Genomic DNA, 20,507 nt, shown 5'->3' with positions numbered 1-20,507 from the left:
AACCCCACCCATAGCCTCTGAGCTTTTGATTAAAGCTCATGAGAGACATACCACTGCTCTCTCTTCTGAACCCATTTTGCATCCCCTTAGAGGCTGTGCGTTGCTGACTACAAACCAGCATCTGTCTGGAAGCAACACCACGGTGTATCTGCTCCTTTTGTGGGGAAAGAGTTGAGTCTGCAACTGTAGGCTTTACCAAAGGATGGACACAAGTGTTTCTAGTCCTCCACTTTCACCCAGGCTTTTTTGTTCGTTCCTAACTTGGCTGGGGATTTTTCCTGTGAGGTGTGTATATATCTGATACCATCTCAATCCTGACCCTACTGCAGCCTGCAATGCTGAGTGGAATCAGTGCAAGGAGTTAAGCTAGAGCCAAATGCATAGCTCAGTGCTTAGCTGAGTCCTTGTCACTCTCTTCACTGCTTTAATGCTGTTTCCATATGAGTCACTCTATCACATTTTTCTTCCTTCTTTTTTCCCCTCCATATTAGGGAAAATTGATAGGATTAGGGAATTTCCCTATTTACAGCTAAACTCCTGCACCCTGCCAAGCATAAATATCTGGCTGGCTTCTCAGGAATTTGGCTGAATACATAGGTAGTTGTGGTGTTGCAGCTCTGTGCTTCTAGGGGAGATGCTGTCAAAGTACTTCTTGCTGAGGCTGGTAACTTAGTCCCAAGCTTGGCAGTGAAAACCTGTGCAATCATTTTGATTTGATACATGATACTATGTGTTGCATTTAGATCATCTAAACTCCAGCTAGATTCCCAAGCTGTATGTTTCTTGTTGGCTAAGCATCTCTGCAAGCCTGCAGCCAAACTCTGGTAACCCGCTTAGTACACGGATGTCAATTTCTGTGTGTGGTCCTTCATGTCTGGCTTGTGAAGGGAGAGTACATGTGGCTGTTACCACTGGAAGTAATGGCTTGGCTTGTTGTAGCAAAGGTAGGATCTTACCACAGAGCAGCAGCTTGTTGTGAGAAGCTGGGAGTCAGAGAGAGATCCTGAAACTTCAGAGCATGCTGAACCTGGTAATGATGAGGTGTAAAGACAGAATACTGGGGGTGGGGAAAGGGGAGCATACTACCTGGGTAAGCAATCACCAAGACCTTAGAACAGATCATCTAAAGGTGGTGGGAAGGGAGGGCAATCTTTCTGGCTGCTGTGTCCACCTTAACAACAGATGCTGTTGCATTAGTGGGAGACTGGAATAGAAGAGGGTTTGCAGAGCATGTCCCAAGAGGAGATCAGGCAGTCAGATCCTTAGCCCTGCTGGTGTCGCCTGTCAGCCTCCTCTGCTCCTGTTTTTGTGCTGCATGGAAATTCTCCATGCTGTTCCTTATCAACGCCTCACAGCTGGAGCAGAGGGGAGGTGTGGTGCTTTCACCAGTGGAGGAGGCCAGGTTGCCATAGCAGCAGATCTGATTTCCATCCCTGCTGTCAGTACATCCAGAGCTCCCACAGTTTGGAGTGCTGGGCTCTGTCCCTTCAGCAGTTGGTAGGTGGGGCAGCTTGAGTGCACAATACTCCTGAAGGACTAGGAGGGCATGTGCTTACCTGGGGGGGTACCACTGATGTGAGGGATGAGAGAACCAGCAGTGTCTCCCCATCTTGTCCCTCTGCTTGTCTGACAGATTTCTCTGTTCCCCTTGAAGAAGAACAGTAAGCCAGGAACCATGGCCTGCCTAGCAGGGCAAATGCATAGCAGTGGGCACAGCTTCCCAAGACAACTCATGGTACAGTGAAGAGCAGAAAGAACAAACAATAAAAGGTCTGATCTGCCCTGCTTTTAGCTGGTGTGTCATTTAAAGGTATCACATTTAAAATTGGATGCTACAGACAAGGTCAAGGCCCCTTTTGCCTGCCCATCCATAACAGCATGAGCAAGAGAAATTTCCGAAAGGCTCTTTTTGGATTGCCTGCTTCATAATTTTTGTCATATATTTTTAATTTCTTTCTGTAATTTGGCCCTTGGAGAAGAAGTAAGGTGGATGAGTGATTAAGGGGCTCAGCTGGAACTTGGTGCTCCTGTGACTCTGTCCAGGTCTCTTAGACCCTCCCTGTGTTGAAGTTTCCCATTTGGAACAAAAGTTGGTTAGCTCCCCACTTGTCTCCAAGAGTTTGTTGGCAATGAATGAAAGAGTGAGGAGCTTCAAGTTCATAATAGCACTGGCAGGTAAATACCATTGCATTGTTTTGCATCTGAGTAATAGAATTTTGCTGCAACATCCATATAAAGGTTTCCTGTGGCAAATGTTCATCAATCTGTTGAGCTCCTTGCTCTGAATGCGTCATAGCATTTCTAAAATAAGACAGCGTTGTTTGCTTTGGTTTTTTTCCCTGAATGTGATTGAGTTGTGACTTGCATAAAATAATGGGGCTCAAGCAATTCTCAAAAGGAGAAATGACACAAGTTTTGCAGTAGATTGGGAGCTGACAGATGAGTTAGCTACTGGCAATCACAGAGCCTCCTAGCAATTGAATGAGATGCGAGGGTCTGTCTCACCCTGCAGACCCAGGCATTAGCTATTGTCCTTTTGTTGAGATTGGAAAACCTCATTTACAAAGGAAGTACTACTGCTGCGTCTTTCTGTCTATGGCTGCAGCAGTCCCCCTTGCTGCTAGTCAGCCCTTGCTTTGCTTGCTTCTGTCCTTATCCCAGTCTGTAGAGTACCAAGCACTGCAGAGCCTCAGAGGGAGGACACTGAGAGTTGCCATCCGTCCAGCTGGAAGGTTCTCTGAGGGCATCAGTGATGCCCTGAGACTGTTTCAGGGATGCAACAAGTACTTCTGTAGTCCCGAAAGTTGTTGGCAGGCCTGATAGCAGAGAAGGTATGGAAATCCCAGCAAAAACGCTTCTGTGTTTTTGTTCCGTTTTAACTTGAGACAACAAATCTAGGCAGCACTGTCTCTCTTAGAGTTGAGAAATTTATCATTCTGGGGAGTTTAGCTGCAGGAGAGCAGCAGTAATGCAGTTGTAATAGAATGTTAGGTGCTAGAAATTGGTAAGCTGAAAGGATCCCGAGCTAGTAGATCTGTGGGGAGAGTTCTTCCCAGGGTCCGACACACAGGTCTGTGGGTAGAGTCAGTGAAGATGCATCAAGAACGCCTATGATGATCGAGGCTGCTCACATTTCTGAGCATGTACCTTCCCCCCCCTCACTAGCTCAGCAGAATGACGCATGTCTCAAATCCAGCACCTGCTTCCACACAATGCTTTGGAAATGTCCCCTGCTACCTATGAAGTAAGTGTAAAAACACTATGAAAATGCAGCTTTTTTTATAAAAGGGAAGGAGGAACAGAAGAAGTGTCACTTTGAACTGAGCTGCAAGGGAAGCTGCCAGTGTAGATTTCAGGTCTGCAGCTCAGTGGTTGCAGAGCAAGGAGCATTTGGGGAAAAAAAAAAGCCATCAAACACCTCCCCACCCAAAATGAAACTCCAGCTCTTGTTCTTTGAAAATAAATGACCCCAGCAGTTCAATTCACTCCTGCTGAACTGAAGGCTTCTGGGACTCACTGCAAGTCTCACATTGACGTCAGCAAGTGCAAAAGTAAATCTCAGCTGGCTCTGATAAATGGTGCTGCTAATTGAATTAGAGAGCACTCCAAGCCACCAGCTAATTATGCTCCTCAGGAAGCTGCTTTGCCAAGGTCCATTTAATTCTATATTGGCTGAGCACTCCAAATCTGGCACAGAAAAGGGGAAATATATTACAGCTCCCCACTGAGGAGCACATATTTTCCAGCTCTTCAGGCTGAGCTGTCTGCTTGCTCCAAACGCTTGGGTTTTCCATCAAAAAAATTATTCTTAGTGCAAAATTAATGATTCGGTCACCTTGTTCTAGCATATCATTACCCTGGTTTGATAAGAGACTCTGTCTCATTCCCTTTAATGGTGCTTTCCTCCATGTTACATGAAATGTTTTCCCTACTTTTGTTTTACAAGTAGCTGAATTACTTCTTAGGTGCATGGTTGGTACAAAATTTAACACCTAGAGGAAGTACAAATGTTAATGGTTTTTCAGAGAGCTTTGATCATGAGCTTCCTGTGTATGCCCTTAGCTAGAAGGTACTAGGTCCTGCCCATGTGGCAGAGATTCACCTTCTTCCTGCCTCTTCTTTCTGCCATTCCCTTCTCTTCTTCTTTCTCATGCTTCTTTCTGAATTATGCTGTCACTGTGGTAAGAAGTTCACGTTACAAGATGCAGTTAGGAAGAATCTCCCATCACTACATGTATTTAACTGCTTCCATTCCATGTCAGTCTATGAGCTTGGGAGGGTGGACTTGAACATCTTCACTTAGCAGTCCTTGCTTCTGTTCCAGAAGAGCCTCCACTGGCATTTGTAGAATAGGACTGTTGAGTTGCTTTCTCCTGAAGTCCAATAGGTAATTGACAGAAATACACTTAGCATCAAATGGCACTGTGGTTCCAGCTCTGCTGGGCCTACTGGTAACTGTGCACCTCTGTCCTAACTGGGAGCTGCTCTGGGTGCTGCAGCAGTTGCTCCACTAGAGACCAAAAAGCTGGCAAAGAATTCAGACTCCCCCTGGAATGTGGAATACCTCTCATGTCTGGAGCACAGCAAGAGCTGGGAAGAATTTGCCTGTTGCCTGGCTCCAGCCTGGAGCCCACCACTGAAACAGACTTGCAGCATCAATGTTCCAGTAGCATTGCACTAGACCTTTGGCTACACAGCTTGGAGTGATTGTGGCCTTGATCTTGCTACCAACATGCTGCTTGGGAGCTCTCTGCTGATTAAGGCTACACACATGTACAGTCTCTGGGGGACAAATTTAGAATCAAATGCAAATAGAACATTATATATATTCACTGTCATCTGTCATCTCAACCCTTTCCATGTGCCATCTGTTGTCTGAGGTTGCTGAGCCTGACAAAGTGAGGTGACAGGAGGTAAAGGTTCTCTGTCTGATTTTAAAGCTCTGTCATGACCTCCTGAGCTGTAGGTGCATCAGCAACCATGGTTCTCTTATGGCTGCTGATGAGAGCAGGCATCCAGGGTTTTGTTACTGCGTAGTTACCAGCAGCAGAGAGAGCAGCCTTGTGCTTGTGTCCAGTCTGAGTCTCTTTTCAGTGACAAAGTTGCTGCTGAACAAGTACAAAGGCTGACCTTATAGCTGTGGAGTGGATATGTTGGTGCTACCATTTACCATGCCATATTCAGGGTTTCATGTTTTTATATCTGAGATGTGATTACCTGAGCACATAAGCATTACTATTTTTAAGATGCCTTTTATATTTTCTGTTGCCTTTTTTTAACCTGTGTCCTTAGACTGGGTAATTGGAACCAATGTAAACTGTTCCCTTTTCACCTTTGTAAGTCTTGTTAGTGAAGAGTCATTTTGCTATGGCACCAGCAGCCTGACTAGCTAACATCTGGTAGAAACCAAGGACTCATTGTGGACTTGACAGTTTGAGTAATACATCATTTCACCTTGAAGAGCAGGGTGAACTTCACTTTTGGGGTCTCTGGCTGAATGAGATTTACAGCTCTCCATTCTTGGAGCATGTACTTGTTTTGGGGGAGGAGTGCAGGAATGTAGATCAGCTGTGGCCTTTATACACGAATTCACTGTACTGTTATTTGTCATGAGTGCCTTGGCATTATGTATGACATCCACTGGTGGGAAGAGCAGCTATCTTCCTGCTCTGTGTTTCTCATTATTTTCCACCCTTGGTATTTTTTTCCATCAGTCATTCCTGCCTCTCCTTTTTGATCTTCTTTTTACCAATAGTATTTTCCCCACCCATTTCACTGCTAAGATAAACTGAAACGGTGAACACTGACATTGAAACTGCTGCTAATAAGGGCTGAGTTGCCAAGTTAAGAGCATGCGGAGAGCTTTCATTGCTCAGTTGTTATTTCAGGCTGTATGCAAACTCAGGATGGTTACACTGAGCTGACTTATTTGGAAGGAGATTTTTTGCTACTGCCAGCACCTGGAATATCCTTTTGTTCTAGAAGGCAAAGCTGAATCCTGCATATTCTGCACCTATGCCATAAAGACCATGTGAGCACAACCATGTGAGCTGTATTGGGCCTATATTTCAAAATACCAACAAGTAAGAGGTATAGGGAGTGTTCCTCTCAAAAGGTATAAAGAAGAGGAAGTACAGACTGGATAGTAGTGTTTCTCCAGAGCTGTGAGAGGCACCAGCACTGAGGATAAACGCACTGAGTTCCGTTGCACCAGCAATCAGACTCACCATTATTGGGTGCCCACTGTGTCGTACAGTGCTGGCCTGGGCAGACTGTCGGTATGTAGATGCATCCAGGTCAAGGGGAGGATGTGAACTTGGTGCTGTTGTCTGACTGCAGGCAGCTCTATGACTGGACTGAGTGACTGAAAGCATTTTCAGTGCTACAGACTGTATACTCGGGACCTCAGCCTTAGCTGATGAATCTGCCTTCCTCTCTGTCCCTGAGCTAAACCACACAAGGCTAATTCAACAAATTATTTCATCTTAACCCAAGCACACACCCAGAGCTCTGGGGAATTGTGCTAGTTTCTGTCCCTTTCTTACAATGTAGCAGCAAGCTGGTACTCTACCTTATTTTTCATTTTCCTTGTTTTAAACAGCATCCCAAGCAGCTTGAACACAGTTGCTTTTTCTTGTTTTTCTTTCTTTTCTTTTTCTTTGCTAAAGGGAATTGAAATGAAACCACACCATTCACAGAGAGCAGCCATGATAGCAATGGTGGGTGGTTAGACTCAGAGGAGGAGATGCCAGAGTAAGTTCAGCCATGACATGATGTTCTTTAGCCACAAGGGATGGAGGAGGAAACTCAAGCACTTGTTTTCAAACGGATGCCTTTGCTTCTAGTGACTAGAGGGAGGACTGACCTCCAATTTACAGGCACAAGGAAATGACAGCTGCAAAAAATGTTCCTTGTTCAGAATACACCACAATTACCATCTTCTGCCTAGTTATTTGCTACTAACATGCTTTGAACATGTTCCCGATTCCAGCACCTCGGGAATTCACAAAGAGCAACCATTTTCAGTGATTCTTTTATTTAGGGACTTTGCTGGGTGCTTTGCAATTTATAAAGGGCCTAAGAATTATCACTGAGTTTTTTGTTCTTCAAAGTGAAGCAATCAGCATTTATATATCCTAAAGTACAAGCTGAGCGCTTGGCAAAAAGCAGGCTTACAAGATGCTGGGTGTTGAAAAGAGGCAGAGTCTCACCGTTAGAAGTGGGACTTGTCAATTGTAGTCATTCGGACTTGCTCAGTCTCTCTGAGGTTAGACAATACTTTCTGCCTCAGTTTCCCCTCTCCAGTGTGGCAAGAATACTGCTTTGTCTGTCACTTTGTCTTTCTAAAGAGGGAACATTTAAATTGAAAAATGCCTTGCTTTGTGCTTGTATGGCATCTTAGTAACAGGACCCTGCTGCTGAGTGGTGCTATGCCAATGCAAGTAGATACCACCAGTCTTTTACTGGACGGTCTTTTACTCCAAGTTGCAGGAGATCAGGAGCTGCTTGTTCTCAGATGAATTACAGTAAGGCTGGCTATCTAAGAACCCTGGGAGCCTCCAGGGAGATGTAGTTCACAGTGGCAGTTCCTGCCATTGTTTTTTAGACTGCGTTTTTGAAAGATATCCAATGTTGCCTTATAATAAGCAAACAAAACACAATTCATCTTTCTTCTGAAAAAGTGACTAGAGTTGGATGTCCAGAACCTTGGCTGTGTTACCAGCAAAGCTGTGTGAATTGCAGTGACCAGCAAGTACATGCTGGATGTGCGTACCGTCCCTGACCACTTAGCATGCTGCAAATCAAATTTGAGTGCTGCTGCTGCTGTTCCAAGCTTTATGGGGATGGAATTAGACTTATGTCTGTCAAGGGCTGATAGTTTACCAACAAGTTGATCTTAAAGAGAAAGAGAGATAAGCATCAATGCTGAGGAAGCAAGACTGCCCCAGCCCAGATTTCAGTAAATTGCTCAAATTTTTGAAGCTTCTAGCAAGGTTCAGTGCTGCTGCTGAAGGACATTTTATTCGTCCGCTTCACATTTAAACCTGGATTTTCTATTAGTTTGCTTAGTGAGAGAATACATGCATTTAAAATGTACTTAGCTAGCACAGTTCCAGCAATTAGCAACCAAACAAAAGGTACTAATTTGATGCAGCCATTAAACCCTCCATGCTTGAGTACTCCATTGGTCCAATTGTTGCAAAGTGCTGTGAAATGCCAGCTCCCAGCACTAGCAGGGCATGGAGTCAATGCTGGCAGCCTGCAGCAAACTGCCTTGTAGGCTTTAGAGCAGTCCATCCCTCTTTAATTCAATACTCTCAACAGAAGATCAGCACAAGAGCAAAACTTCAAAATGCCAGTACCCATCAAAGCTTCTGTCTGCCCTTCAGACATGCGTGGAGGAATAGGCAGCCAGAAAGATTGGATAGAAAAGAGGAGATGCTAGGAGCTAAATGCAGCCTTGCTATCTTTCACCTTCATAGCGTGCCCTGAGGAACAGGACGCCTGCCTGTCTATGATACCGAAGGCCCACAGGGTTGTACTGTCTGCTTTTTGGACAGTGGTATCTGAGATCTAAGTTTCTTTCGATAATTACAACACCTTCCTGCCCTCTCTCCCCCTTAATCCTACTGGAATGGATCGTGGGTGAGCTGAAGAACTGGGCAGGCTGCTGCACTTAAACTGGTGATGCTGGCATAAACCAGCTTTGGTCCCACCAACAAAGAGAAAATGGGACTGGGCTTCATATGCCTGAACCATTAGCATTCCTCCTGTCACTGACTCACCAGCCCAAATCTTTTGCAAAGCCTCATTTGTATCATTTCGAACATACTGGCAAATGAGTGCTTTAAGGATGATTTGTTTTTCCTTTCTGGTTTCAGGTCCTCAAAGCTGCTTCGTGCATTCTACATCCCTCTCCTCTCAGAACAGTACACGTGGTATGCAAACTATACTATTCTGAAATCCCGGAGGTCGAAGCAAACCAGGAAAAAAACAGGAGGCTAGCAACACACCTGGGCAACAAAACCAAAAGCATCCACTGAGACTCTTGGACAGCTGCCTAAGCCATCTTCAGTTCTCTTTTTGAAAGATTGCACTTGTAAGATTCACTAATAAAGATTTCCCATGAAGTGATTTTGTTCTGCAAGCTTCCAGCTGTAAAAAGGGTGCATCATCTGCTTTCAGTTCTCAGTGTCAGGTCTCTGCTCTGCCTACACAGAACATATTGGTAAGAAACCATTTGAAAATCCAGCAGCCACCTACGAACGTATTATCCCTGCTGCTTCCTGTATTATTATCTATTACACCACAGAAGAGAAAAATGGAAAATAAAAAGGAATGACAGTATGAGGTTCTGCTCCAGGTTGCAGTCTGGTATTGGGAAAATCCAGCTCAGCCTCTATCTTTCTCTCTCCCACCCCCCCTCTTCTACTGTTCTCATCTGCTTAAGTAGTGCCCACCTTTTCCTAGGGAACTTTTTCAGGTGACAATGTTTAGGAAATTAATTTTTTTTTTAAAGAAAAAGGAAGGGGAAAAGAGGAAAACACCTGAGGGACAATTAACTGAAATGCAGTGAATCTCAAGGAATGAAGTAGCGTGCACCACAGAGAAATAGCCTAAAGTTGCCCTGTCCAGGAGACACTTTCAAGGATAAACCTGTGCTTTTGGGAGAAGAAAACCCCAAACTTAGGGGTTAAGCCAATTACCTGTTTTATATGGGATCAGAGCATTTTTATTCTCTGTGAAACCAAGGGTTTGTTTGCTACTTATAATAATTTTTTAAAGATACCTGTAATATCCTTTGAATTCTAAACTACAGCATCTTAAAATTTCTGGAATCATCCAGAGAGAAGAAGCATTTATTTTTTTTTTTTCAGTTCTGTTTCCCAGAATAGACAGTATGTGTTACATTGGTCCAATATGCTTCAGAGCAATGCTGTATGTATTATATCTCCATTTTTAGAGCATGCAGTATCACAAGATAGATTAAGGGACTTGTTTTCACTCATATCCTTGGAACTCTGTGGGGTTGGCATGAGATGGAGCAGAGAGGAAGTTCCCTTTGCAGAAAGGCTGCACGTGCTCTATGCTCCACTGTGACTGTGATTAGATTGGTCTGTGTGTGCAGTGACAGAGTGCCAGAGCAGGTGGATCAGGAAGCAGATTTGTATGTTTGGAAGTTGTTGAGATCCAAACAGAAAAGCACATGCAGATACACATGAGGATACATGTGTTGGTCCACGTGTAGAACACAGTGCTTGGCAGATCTCTAGGCCAGTCTGCAGGTTAACAGCTGAGCAGGGTGGGAAGGGCAAGCTGTACCAATGGGGCTGTTAGCTAACATCATACTACTGGGGCAAAGCAGGAGGAACTGGATGAGCAACAAGGCATGGGCTGAATCATAAGAGAAACTTCAGAAACATAGGGAGAGGTGTTCTGAATCCCCTGCATTTCAAGGAGGAGTTTTTTTAACGGCATTGTGCTCTATTGGAAACACAGCTTATGAAGTGCAAAACACGATAAGAGCAAACAGTGTGCTGCTTCGTTGTCTGGATGATTACAGCATGGGGAATGCAGTTCCCTTCCATTGCACCCTCACTGTATGGAGCAGCAGTTTGAAGCTGAGACTCTGAATTCAGACTTTGAAGGCTTAGGGAACCATCTGTGGTATCTAAGTCTTGGCTCTCTTCAGAGAGATGGATTTCACCCTGTGCAAGTATCACCCTTCATAAGAGTCAAATGTGGAGCTTCAAGGTTTTCAGCCAAGCAACTGGTGTCCTGGGTGAGTTGGTCTGGAAGGTCAGAGTCACACTGCAGATCAATGCTGTAGTGTCTGTGCTCATAGTATTCCCCCCACCTCCCTCCAGCCGTCTCTACCCCTCATAAAAGTTTACATGTGTTGAACAGGGCTCTACAGTGCCAGTAAATCAAACCCAAAACTCTTGCCCTGCTTGTTGCCTCTCCCCTTGCTAATCCCTGACCTTAAATCAAATAAACAAATGCAGTTAAAGAACCAATTGCACCTCTCTCTGGTGCTGTTTGTGTGACTGTTCCATGCTGTCATAGCCCATAACCTCATGTTTAACATGAAAAGACAGTGCAGTAAATAACTGTTTTGAATGACTGTGGCTGCTCCACCTTCCTCTCCAGTTTGAATCCTGTTTTGTGGTGGTGGTGGGAGACTGATAACTTGAAAATAATTAGGAGTTATTCATGTTTTCCAGAGGAATGCAGCAAATGTTTGGTTCCAGGTCATAAATGCAAGTGCGACTACAGGTAATGGACAGCTGGACAGCTTTGCGTTCCAGAGTTTCAAATCAAGGCAGGGACTCCATTTTGCTGCTTAACATGCAAACAGGTGGAGTTAGTCCTGCCACCTGCAGAATTTGCAGGCTAAAGAGATGAGGCAGAAAAAGGGAAGGTTGTTATTCTCATTGTTGGCAAGATTAGATCACATTTTAATGCTGATTTCAGGGGGAAGTTGGGAGTCTCAGTGCTGCAAAGATCTTGACCCAACAACTCATTTAAGGTCACACATGGAGTCTGCCTGCAAGTTGTTTCTCATCTAGTGTCTTTGGCACAGAACCAGCTTTCCTGGCAGCAGGTAAAGGAGCCAGGGCTTCTCTTCCTTTAGTCCCTGCTAATGCACAATTGTCATCATGGATAGTGCTACGGAGCACCCAGATTGTAGCATAGAGGCAAACTATCAATCCCAGCTGAGAGCACTGGGAATAAGAAGGTGAAATTGCTGCTAATGGTGTTTTCATCATAAAGACTGAGCCATGGGTGAGATTTCTGATAGGAAATGCTAAGGCTTCCCTCATCTTTTCAGAATTCACAAGTCAGGACTGTTGCATTCTGTGCAGTGCTGAGATGAAGGAATAAGCCATCAATAACAAGAAAATTGCTAGTAAATAAACAGACTTGATGGAGTGAGCAGTACAAGTCCAAGGAGTATGTGCATCTGGTCCTGAGCAAGAGACTGCAAGAATTGCCAGCCTGCCTCAGGTTTAACTGGATGAAAGATCTTCTTTCTGAATGCAGATGTGCACCAAAAGGTGGAGCTGCATCCAAAACAAAACATTTTTAAAGGCATTTTGTAGTTTACTTTTCTGGTTTTGTTAGCAAGTCTGAGGGAGGGGCTTCCAATTTTTTTTTTCTTTTCTTTTTGCTTTGACCCTAATTAACGCAAATGTATGATCTCATTGTGAGGAGGCACGCTTGGGGCAGCTAATTTATGGTCTGTATTAAAAAATAAATAAACTCTTGTGGTTTGTGAGCTTGTGGGTAAAGGGTCAAACCACAAATTGCTGATCTGCCTCAGCTGGATTCCCTTCCTAGAGTTTGCCTTGGGCAGAGAGGGGTGTTGTGACCAAACCTGTTGAGTAGCACATCAGGATTGTGTAGGCAATCCACCTTTGTCTCCTTTCTGTCTTTGGAGGAAGGGCTCTTCCTATTATTCTGGCTGGGTCTGGAAAAGAAGGTATCTAGATGGCTTTCTGCAGTGCTGCTAGTGTCTGGCCTGACATGGTGACAGAAGCTGGTTTCTTGACAGAACCACAGATGGGCACAACCTTGCAGTCATGACTGTGGCTAGATCAGGTGTCTTGCATGAAGCTAAGAGATGGCGCAAGACACTCGCAGTTGGTTGGAGAATGTACAGGGGTTACAGTATTCCTAACCTCCTCTTTGCTGGCAGTATTTCTCCACCTTTAAATTGAGGCTGAGAGCACTGCAGGTTGAACAAGTGCTGCTGTGAAATACTGGGACCCAGTAAATTTCATCTTGTCTGAGCTCATCCAGTCTTTTCAACAAGGAGCACTGAGGTGGAGAGTCCCTGAGGAAGTGCCAGCAATGAGACAGATTGACAGTCTCAGAAATAGGCTGAGGGAAGTCACGATTTCCACAGAACTATTTTTTCCTGCTTGTCTGCTGCAGCAGGATTTAAGGTCCATTTCAGTTTTGCTCCTGCTTTTTCTGCCTGTTCCTGAGGTTCAGCTGCAACCTGCTCCAAAGGCAGGTGTATGTGTAAGCTGGTCATCTCCACCTAGGGCTCTGCCTGGGCTCAGGGGCATGTCAGAGGGCACTCCTGGACTCGAACTTGTGTCCAAGGATCTTCAATGCAAATTTGCTGTTTCTTGAAAGGAAAACATAAAGGACACTGCATCTCCACAGAGGTGATACTTAAGATTTCCTTGACTCAGGTTCTTTTTCCTGTTCGAAGTTTTTTGTCTTCTTTCTGTAAGAAAATGATTTGAAATAATGTACTCTCTTAGAAGTCAGGAGCTGAGAGTGTGTGTGAAGAAGTAGGGGCAAAGGAGTTGAGGTGTGTGGAGCAGATACCTTGGACATGAGTAACAGTGAATAAAATGTTGAGGGCTGCATGTAGGCAGGGAAGGCTTCAGGCTGGCTTAGCTGGGAATGCCACGGGCCAGCTTTCAGGTGTGACTGGCGGGTCTGCACAGGAGCTGGTTGTTCTAGGACAGATTTATGGCATGCTAGCAGCTGGTCTGTCGTATCTAGAGTGCAGCTGCTGTTTGACAACTCTTCCCTCCATAGGGATGGGGAAGCACTTTCACTTGCCATGTTGCATTGGTGGGAGGAGTTATTTCCAAAGCAGACTCTGCATCCTCTGAGTGATACCAAAGGGACCGGACCGAAGTTTGGTACCTGAGACAGTGATGGTCACTGTCAACAGCAGCTGTTTCCTCTCCCCTATTCCCCCGGCTTGTCTCTAGTGAGCGTAATGCTTAGACAGTTCTTAGTTGTGGCCTTACTGGTAACAGCTCTTTCCTTGCTAATTGTACTAATCTCAGAAGTAGGGATTATCTTAGTATTTGAGTCCACCTCACATCCAACAAAAGGTATTGAGTCAGTAGGTTCTGTTTTTATTTTGTTGCTGTAAGAAGGGCTCAAACTAGCAGTGGAGAGAGGCCCTGGTAATGAAATTCTGCAGTTTTGTGTTCCTAGCTCTCCCGGCACTGCTGGAGGAAAGAGCTGTGAATTTCTTTCTCCTCCAGCATCTGTCAGAACCTGAGCATTATCGCAGCCCTGCTGAGATTCAGCGCATGTCCCCGTGAATAACTGCACATGTCTCTATCCACTCGCCTGGAGAGGTACTAATGAGGCCCCATCTGTCTGCTTTGCAAATTCCAGCTATGTCTGCTAAGCAGCAAAAAAAGGTCAGGGTGGATGTGCAGAGTGAGAGAGCATCATGGCCTAGCAGGACTCTCGATCAATGCCTTCCTGCCCAATTCTTCATCCAGAGGGTAACTGCTGTGGAAGACTGGAGAACTGCAGCCAGGACTGGACAGAGGTGCATTTTGTTGTGGGATCAGTGAAGAGGCAGGGTCTGAGGCTGGATGCAGAGGCAGAGACTCCCTGGTCTCCTCAAAACAAGTGCATATGACTGGATGCCTGACTAGAGAGAGACTAGACAAGAGAGCCAGCAGCCTGGGTTCTCATGCAATACTGTCACTCACTTGTCCTGTAACTCCATGAATCCTGCTTGGGAGGTGAATTACTAGGTAAATGTTTAAACATGATTGACAAAACAGGCTTCAGACAACTTTTTCTAGAAAGGGACAAGCTTCTCTGTGTTCCTCCCAGCACAGAGAAGGCTGCTCTGGCCTTCTCTGGTTTCTAATAGTCCACGTGACATTGTAGGACTTGTCCTGCCTGGAGTGCGCAAAGAGGCATTCTCTGGGAAGTTTCCTCTGTCCTTTGTTGAAATGGGCTGGTTGGGAAGACTGTCTAGCGGAGAACAGGGTGGAGAGCTGATGACTGCAATTATTTTGCCTCAGAACATGCTGTCCAGGTGCTGCCCTATGCTGCAGAGCCCAGCCCTGTTTTCTCCCTCATACAAAGAGGCAGCTGTTTTGACCTTTCCTGTTTTAAATCCTCCCCTCCTATTTGGCTGGGGAAGCTGCACTTTCAACACATTGTGTCTTGAGTCAGCAAGAAACAACAGGGCTGCTGGATGTGGTTTTTGTGGTAAATTCATAAGCAGTTGCCCATGCTACCAGGTCTGGTTTGAGACCAGCCCAGTGCTCAAGGCATAGTAGCAGCAATCTGTAGACTTGGGTTTTCACCTTGATTTTGGGACAGGTAGCTTTCCACATCCCTGACGTTCTTTTCCACTGCTGCAAAATATTTGAGGTAGGTGCAGTCCTTGCCCACATTTCACAGTGCATTGCACCATGGTTCCTGGACTCTGCTCAGTGCTGCTGCAGGTGTGAGAGAAACCAAAGGGTCAAAGCAAGATGTGTCATTATCAGGCTCCTGGCTTCTTTTCTGTTTCAAGAGAGGGAGTGGGGTGGTTGGCTTTCCCTGGGAGGAGGCTTTTATACTTCTTCTGCACAGCCCAGTTTGCTCCAGCTTCTCTGCTGGCTCTGACTGCACCTCTGAAGAGACAGAGCCTGCTGGTACCCTGCTGGCTTGAACCCACTGCAGCTGGACTTAGGCCCTCCTCTAACTCACAGCTTCTCGAGAATACGCTCTGGGGACAGGCAGGAGCTTTCCAGCAGCTTTATGCAATGCTGTCTGAATCATGCAATAAACAAGTCCAAACCCTATTATTAGACTTTGGAAACTGCTGCCTTAGAGACAGGTTTGCTTATAAATATCCATTATTTTCTCTCTGGATCTTCACTAGGGAAGCTGGCACAAAAAGGGATCTCTGCTTCTCCAGAATCTGCCTGCCACTGCTGTTATTATTGCTTCTTCCCACCTGAGCTCATCCTCCTTGCTTTTCCAGCCTCCCAAGTTCTAGCTGTGCTAATGAGACATCTGCTCCAATGTCAGCAGGGTGGAAAACGCCAGCTATTTTGGAGGGTGACAGGAAAACACAAGTGATAAGCAACTAGGCAGAGCACTTGCCACGGTCACTGCAATGTGTAGGTATGCAAACCTGCTGCATTGGTGGCTAAAGCAGAAGTACTGGGTCCAGTTCCCTACTCAGCTCCAACAACACCCTGCATGACTGTGAGAAAGCCCCAATGCCTCATGAAACAGGGATGACAGCACTTCCTTTCTCTGCCTTGTTTGAGGAGGGACAGATTTAAGGCTTGCCAAAAGTCAGTGGAAATGGTGACTTCAACAAGCTTTGCAGCAGGCCTCTGGACTGCACAGGCTGTCTTGTAACGTGAATACATCTGGCCTAACAGGACTGCTGTCTCATTCAAGGCTGTTAGGTTTCCCATCCAAATGAAATAGCAGCCTTCTCCCCATGCCAAATCTACCCAGCACAGATTCTCCCAACTCTCCTGCCTGCCGGTGCTGCTGCGCTCTCTGCCTCTTTCAGTGGTCTGGCATGAGTACTTTTAGCTGTAAGGTGCTTTATCTTCCCTTGCAAAGCTGATTTTGTATCTTGTGCACACAGTATTTGCTCCAGGGAATTGGGTTCAGCTTTCTGTCAGAACCCAGGGCTCCTCTTCTTACCTACACTTGTTAGGTAATGCTCTGCTATACATAAAAGCCCCAAAGCTGCTCAGACTGCACCCTGTGTCATTCTCTCTATAAACTGGGGCAGGCACAGAATAGCCAGAACATGCCGTAGGCTTGGAGAAGGGATAAAGGAGGTATTTTTAAAATGATTAAAGAAATGGCCAGCTCCCCTCCAGTGGCTGTTGCTGTTAAGGGTGTGGGGGAGGGCTTGTTTGGGAGCTAAAATCTCAAAAACATTTCTCATTCTTTCTCCAGGTGACTGCCTTGCAGCCCTGTATTACCTCTGTTTCTTCTAGCTGAGCCTGGCAAAACAGGTCTGTCTACCAGGTTGGGCAGTACACTCTGCAGTGCAAACACAACACTTGCATGTTGCCATGCTCCCCACACCCTGCAGCCTGCTTTGCAAACAGCTGGAGCCAGTGTCTGGTGCTGCATCCCTAGTGCAGTGAGGAGGTGAGAGGGAGGAGACAGTATTGCACGTCTCCAGTTGGCTACCTGTGCATCTGTTTGCTGGGGTCCTCTTTCTACATATCTTCTTTGCCTGCAGATATGTCTTCGTCAGGGGAGTGTTCAGAGAACTCAAAGGCTTCCCTCCTCTTTGACACAGGGATGGGTGTAGAAGGCAATGGGTAGTGTCTTTAAGGAGACGGGGTGCTCGGATCACTCACCAAGAGACACCAGGGAGATTTAGAGAGAAATGTGTACAGCTGTCTGGCCTAGGCCGGTTATACTGGGTACCAGGCAGAAACGAATGGCTTCCATGAAGAAGGAGAGTGATGCAGGGCTATAAATCTCTGCCTCAGGCTTGCTGGTGAATTCCAGGGAGTGGCCGAGCAGAGGGGGTGGTAGAAGTGAAAGAGCAAAGGGAGCATGTGTGTAGGGTGTAGCAATAGGAAGAGGCTTTTGTAGTTTTTCAGCCAGATATATACAGTGAGGGTGGTGTAAGGCATAGAGACTGTAGGGGAGACAGGACAGGAGGTGGAACCATGTGGAAGCAGAGGTGTGCTTGTGTGAAGGAATTATGTTGGCTGAGGCATCTGAGGGAAAGAGTTGGAGGACCAGCCCTGCAGAAAACATGTTCATTTCCACTCAGCTTCCAAGCATTTTTATGATCCTTCAGCTTTTCTTACTTTCCATACAGCATTCTCTGCAGGCTGGTGGTCAGTGGTGGCAGCTCTAGGAGATGGGGACGGCAGTTTGCAAAAGGAGAGCTTTATTCTTCTTCAGTTCTGTTAAGATGGTCTGCCTTTGGAGGCCATGGCCGACAGAAGCTCATATAAGGAACTGGGAATCACAACTAACAGCTGGGAATCTCTGTTTTAAGCTTCCTCCCTTCCAGTCCCAAGGCACTGGGTCCCTTGTGGGAACCTTGCTGAATTTCACCACCCCACTCCGGCTGGGAAACGCAGCTCCAGCCTCTTCCTCAGGCCCCCAGGAGAGGGCACCGTGCTCCACCAGAAGTGGGGAGAGACGGGGTCTTCAGGGCTGCCTGCTGGGCTGAAACTCTTGGGGATGGGGTGGGGAGTTGGGGTTTTTGCTACAGGTAAGACCTTGGGTTTCAGGACGGCAACCTTGCAGCTGTGTGGCAAGGCTGACCTTGCTGGGATCCCACTGGGAGCGGGGGAGGAGGTCAGCAGCTGACGCCTGGGTGTTTTCTCTCCAGAGGGACAGATTATAATAGAGCTCCCTGCCACTATGCTCTGATAGCCTGCTCCTGGCCTCCAGGACCTTTGTGCTCTGGCCCGAGACGACATCACAGGAGGATGCAAGATGCTCCTGGAGGGGCTCAAGCCAGCAGCTGGGCTCTGGTGCTGTGTGGAGACAGGGCCTGGAGGGCTCTTCCTACACAGGTGGGCAGCAGGCTATGCCCAGCATGCTGGGCAGGCAGGTCATTGCACCCTCCTCTCTGCTTCAGTAGGGATGTGAGGGAGGAGGTGATGCTGGCTGTTGTTCTCCCTCTCTGCAACCACAATTATGTATCCCTTGTTGCTATGATAGCAGTGAAGTTTCAGTTTAGTTGGTTCAGGTGGCTTTATGGCAGCCAGACCCTGAATGAAGAGGATGCACCAGCCCTTCCTCAGGGGGTGCAGAAGTGCTCATAGCTGGAGAGGGAGAACATCCCTCTCTTTACATCCTTAGGGTAGTCTCCTGCACTATGGTCAGTACTTCAGCTTTCCAGAACACACTGTTCCTCCTCGTTGTTTCAGTAGCTTCTGTAAAGTCCTTTCGTTGTGATGGTCCTGTCTGTGAGGTTGTAATACAGCCAGCTTGTGTGTGTGTATGTGTGTGTGTGTCTGAGCATCCCACCAAACATCACTCAGGTCTCCTGTTCCATCACAGGAATGCATCTCTGGCCTTAGTTGGCCAAGGTAGGTAAGCACTGTGCTGCCTGTTGCGTGGGGCAGTCTGAACCCAGCCTGCACCTGGCATGCATGAGGCTAGGAAGCTGCAGACTTCTCACCTTCAAATCCTGGGTGCTGGACTGAGTGAGAGCAGAGTGCCTTGCCTGAAATCTTGCAGTCAGTGGAAAAGTTTTGAGCATATGTGTATGCACATGTTGAATTTCTGTGCAAGTTGGACTGCTGCCTGGCTGGGGGAGAGCCTCCTCCACTGCCTGTGGAGTGTGTGGTGTGCTTTCCAGATTTCTACAGACGTTTAAAGCCACACACAATTGATAGTACAACCAGGCAGGGTGGGAGATGGAGGTGCTGAACAAGCAGGGAGTGAGGAAACTTGATGCCACCCCACCATGCTGAGACTTTCCCTTCTCCCTTCCTCAGGGATTGCTGATGGTCCCTTTGCTACTGGGCATAAGATATGAGAAGCTAAACCAGGGCCTTTGGGCAAAGCAAGTCCCCTCCCATTCTTGAAGCAACCCAGAAAACTTCCCTGCCTAACTGGGATTATTTCTGGATCTCATTTTCTCTAGAGTTGACACTTATTGATAGATAATCCATGTCTGTAAGGAAAACTAATGATGAACTGCTTCCTTTCAATTAGGCTCCCTGTCCTCTATCTTGCAGAATTTGCTAACAAATATATTATCTTTCTGGCAGTCCAAAATAAATAGTTGGCCTCATGTGGGAGCTGGTGCAGAATGCAAGGCTGTACTTGTCTTCACCAGCACTAGGAGGCCTGGAGATCGGAGTCATTTTGAAGGAATAGATGCAATCCTCATTCACTTTTTTGGCCACAGACAGGTGAGAGGGAATAGTAGTAACTTAGGCAGAGAAGAAATGGGTGGTCTGATTTCTATATTTTGTGAGAATGTGGAGAACAAGGCAGAACTTCTAAGTGCAGGACTTTTTTTTTTTTTTTTTTTTTGACATCAGAAAAACTCCCTGGAATTTTGGCTACGGCATATATTCCATGGTGTTCAGGCAGGAAGGTGTTTTCTCCTAAACACAGGGAAAGAAAAGATTACAGGGAGCTTGCCAACAGCCTCGGGGTTAATGGGACATCCTCTTAAATGTCAGTTATGGTCTAACACGCCTGCTGCATTAATGATTTACAGGAATAGCAGTGTGTATGTGTCTGAGCTTTCATTGTGAGAGCGACTGTGATGTCTGTGAGAGTCAGATGACTCTAGAGCTGTGTTACAACTCCCAAAAGCCTTCTTTTACTTTGACTGTCTGGTAGTTACCATGTAGGGCACTCCAATTACACTAGTAAAGGACTGTGCATGAGAAGGCCTGTGAATAGTAATGTTTTTTACTGGTGACTTCACAGATGCATTTCTGTGGACTTTGTACCTAACAGTGGGGTGATGAAAACTGTTGACGTGCTTTTGTGCTTGGTCTTCATGCCCTAAATAGCTTTGGCCAGTTCTCCATCAGCTGACTGAAATGCTGATGGTGCTTAGACAGCAAATACTGCTAAGGAAAGCTGGTGCAGGAAACAGCTGAGTCGTTCAACCTCTTGAAAGGACTCCTTGACAAAAGAGGGCAGACCAGTGTCCAACATCTGTCCAGGAGGAGCTGGGTTTAGTTTCCTGTTCTGCTGGAGCACTTGATGTTTCTGGCAATCTGTCCTAACTCTGTGGCCATCCTCCTCGGCTGGGA

At 46.3% G+C, this 20,507-nt stretch overlaps 1 protein-coding gene across 1 annotated transcript in view; it reads left to right on the top strand.

Annotated features, from left to right (window-relative positions):
* The window catches only part of ALG9 (ALG9 alpha-1,2-mannosyltransferase), a 34,506-nt gene extending 25,371 nt beyond the window's left edge, over positions 1 to 9,135 (top strand). Inside the window, exon 15 of the mRNA XM_049799804.1 lies at positions 8,883 to 9,135. Coding sequence (XP_049655761.1) covers positions 8,883 to 9,006 — 124 coding nt within the window. The 3' untranslated portion in view covers positions 9,007 to 9,135. The remainder of the gene's footprint in view (positions 1 to 8,882) is intronic.
* The last annotated feature ends 11,372 nt before the right edge of the window (positions 9,136 to 20,507 follow it).

Source organism: Accipiter gentilis, chromosome 5 (genome assembly GCF_929443795.1).
Source record: "Accipiter gentilis chromosome 5, bAccGen1.1, whole genome shotgun sequence".
NCBI classification, from domain to species: Eukaryota; Metazoa; Chordata; class Aves; order Accipitriformes; family Accipitridae; genus Astur; species Astur gentilis.
The sequence above is the reverse complement of the archived record's forward strand: the minus strand, read 5'-3'. Positions and strand labels throughout refer to the sequence as shown.